The sequence below is a fragment of the Dipodomys ordii genome, unplaced genomic scaffold, assembly GCF_000151885.1.
Source record: "Dipodomys ordii isolate 6190 unplaced genomic scaffold, Dord_2.0 Scaffold39, whole genome shotgun sequence".
Taxonomy (NCBI): domain Eukaryota; kingdom Metazoa; phylum Chordata; class Mammalia; order Rodentia; family Heteromyidae; genus Dipodomys; species Dipodomys ordii.
In genome coordinates, this window is record NW_012267255.1 from 12,181,002 (window position 1) to 12,183,340 (window position 2,339).

General features: G+C 54.0%; 1 protein-coding gene across 1 annotated transcript in view; it reads right to left on the reverse strand.

Annotated features, from left to right (window-relative positions):
• Window positions 1-2,339, reverse strand: part of Bcar3 (breast cancer anti-estrogen resistance 3) — a 24,696-nt gene that overhangs the window by 18,161 nt on the left and 4,196 nt on the right. Inside the window, exon 4 of the mRNA XM_013018238.1 lies at window positions 483-1,120. Coding sequence (XP_012873692.1) covers window positions 483-1,120 — 638 coding nt within the window. The remainder of the gene's footprint in view (window positions 1-482; window positions 1,121-2,339) is intronic.

Sequence of the window (2,339 nt, forward strand, 5' to 3'; positions counted from 1 at the left end):
GATCCTAAGGACCATTTTAGTGGCAACATACATGTATCATGCATATATGTAATATATAATAAAAGTTTTTAAAAAGCAAGGCATGGCGGCTCCAGAAATGACATCCGCGTGTGGAATCTGCTCTCCTTTGGCTCCAGCTCAACCTGTTCTGAAGGGGGTTGAGGCCAAGAGAGAAGCTCTAAGGGGAGAAGCCCACAGGGGAGGAGGATTCTGCAGCAGCTCCGGTCACCAGCAGGAGTGGGCGCAGGGGTCCCAGCCCTGTGCTGTCAGTCCAGGGTGAAGTTTCTAAGCTTCTGTTGGACAAAGGTTGCCCAAGAATAGTTCCTACCCTGTAAACCAATCCCACACCTGTGTTAGGGTCAGACTTCTCCAGCAAAGCACCTCAGTGGCAAAGTACGGAGAGGCCAGCCAGCTAGCCAGACAGACACAGACAGACTCCCTGTGAACTCTCAGAAGGCAGGGGAGGGAAACGGATCACGCACCTTGCAGTCCATGCTCAGCATGTGCTGGGCGATGAGCTTGGGCTCGTGCTGGGTGAACAGCTCTTTCGCACGCTTCAGCATGGCTGTTTCCAGGGGTTTGTTCTCCGGAGGGAGGAGCTTGGATTCAAAGTCATTGGGCCTGAATGAGGACACAGTCTCCATGATGGGCTTCACAAACTCTGCCCTGTCCTCCTGTGTCACCGCTGGCTCCCAAGGCCCAGCTCCATCGTCCCCGTCAAGAATCAAGTAGTTGATACCAGAGTTCCGGGGACCCGGCACCCCATTCTGCCTGGCTGTCAGCAGCTCCACCTGGCTGCCCGGGGTCCCCAAGGGCAGCTTTGTTCCTCGGTCACAGCCGGTAGCAAAGGCTGGGTTCAGCTCACAGTAGTTGGCGTCAGAGTTGAGCCAGGAGGATGGAGAGGGCGGTGCCTTGAGGAAGGGCACCTTGCAGGGCTTTGGGGGTGGTTTGGGGCACAGCTGGCTGTCAGATCCCCGCAGAGCCTCCCCCGCCCTAGTGTCCAAGGAGACCCTCCGGATCAATGCTGGACTCAAGCTGGGCTCGCTTCCAGTCCTGAACACTGGTGAGTTTGGACAAGGGCTCGTGTCCATGCCCGGGCACTGGGGAGGCAGCTTGCCGCCTGTGGAGGAGAAGCGAAGGGCGGGGAAAGATTAGCTGAGTGGAGAACAGGAAACAAACAAAACTCAAGTGACAGCTGCCCAGCCTGCCACTACATACATAGAACACAGTGGGACTACCCCTCACCCCGACTTCTCTGAGAGAGTTAACAAGGCCCCATGCACATTTTTTTGGGGGGGCAATCCGAGAGAGAGAGGGGGAGAGGGAGAGAGAGAGAAAAAGAGAGAGAGAGAGTGTGTGTGTGTGTGTGTGTGTCTGTCTGTCTGTCTGTCTGTCCTAGGTTGGAACTAAGGTTCCGAGAGCTGTCTCTGAGCTCTCATGCCCAAGGCTGGCACTCTACTACTTCGGCCCAGCTCCACTTCTGGTTTATAGGTGGTGAATTGCAGATAGGAGTCTCATGGACTTTCCTACCCCAGCTGGCTTCAAACCGCAATCCTCAGCTCTCAGCTTCCTAAGCAGCTAGAATTCCAGGTGTGAGCCGCCAGCGACTAGCATCTTTCTATGGTCACCAAGGTTGGGAAACATAGGAAGACAATGGTGAGTAATGCAAGACTTTCTCACCCTAACAAACAGAAGTCTTAAAGGGCCCTGAGTCACTCTCCGCCAGAGCCAGGGCAGATCCCAGCCCGTATTAACAGTTACTAGTGACCCAGGGGCTTGTCACAACCCCTGTGACAGTCAGATGACAGAAGCACTTGACAAAGGGGGCTCTGGGAAAATCAATCTGTGACTCCGAGGAAAGTTACTTGTAAAAAGAACAAACCCCCTTCCCCCTCCCAGTCACATAACTGCTCACTGGATTTCCACACCCCTTCCTTATCACTCTTCTCCTCTGTGGAAGGAGACCAGAGAAAGGCGGTTCCTGTGGACGGCTGCCGGGCCAGGCGGCCAGCCTAACCCAAAGTGGAGACCGAGGGAGTTAGCACGTTTTTTTTTTCCTTTAAAAACTGCCAGTTATCAAATGGACATCACAAAACCTGAGTTCAAATACGAGGTGACTCTCCTCCATTCACTTCTCTGCACCTCAGTTTCCTGAGATAATCAGGCCTGCTTGTAGTGTGCATAAAGTAGGCAGCTGAGTGTTTGAAAACCAGAGTTGCCCCCAGTCCTTTCCCCTCCAGGCCACCGTCGTGGAGGTTTAAGACTTTTAGAAACTCTTGATGAAACAAGGCGGCTGCCTGAAGGAAATTGGAGCCACACTGTCGTTCCCCCCCCCCCCC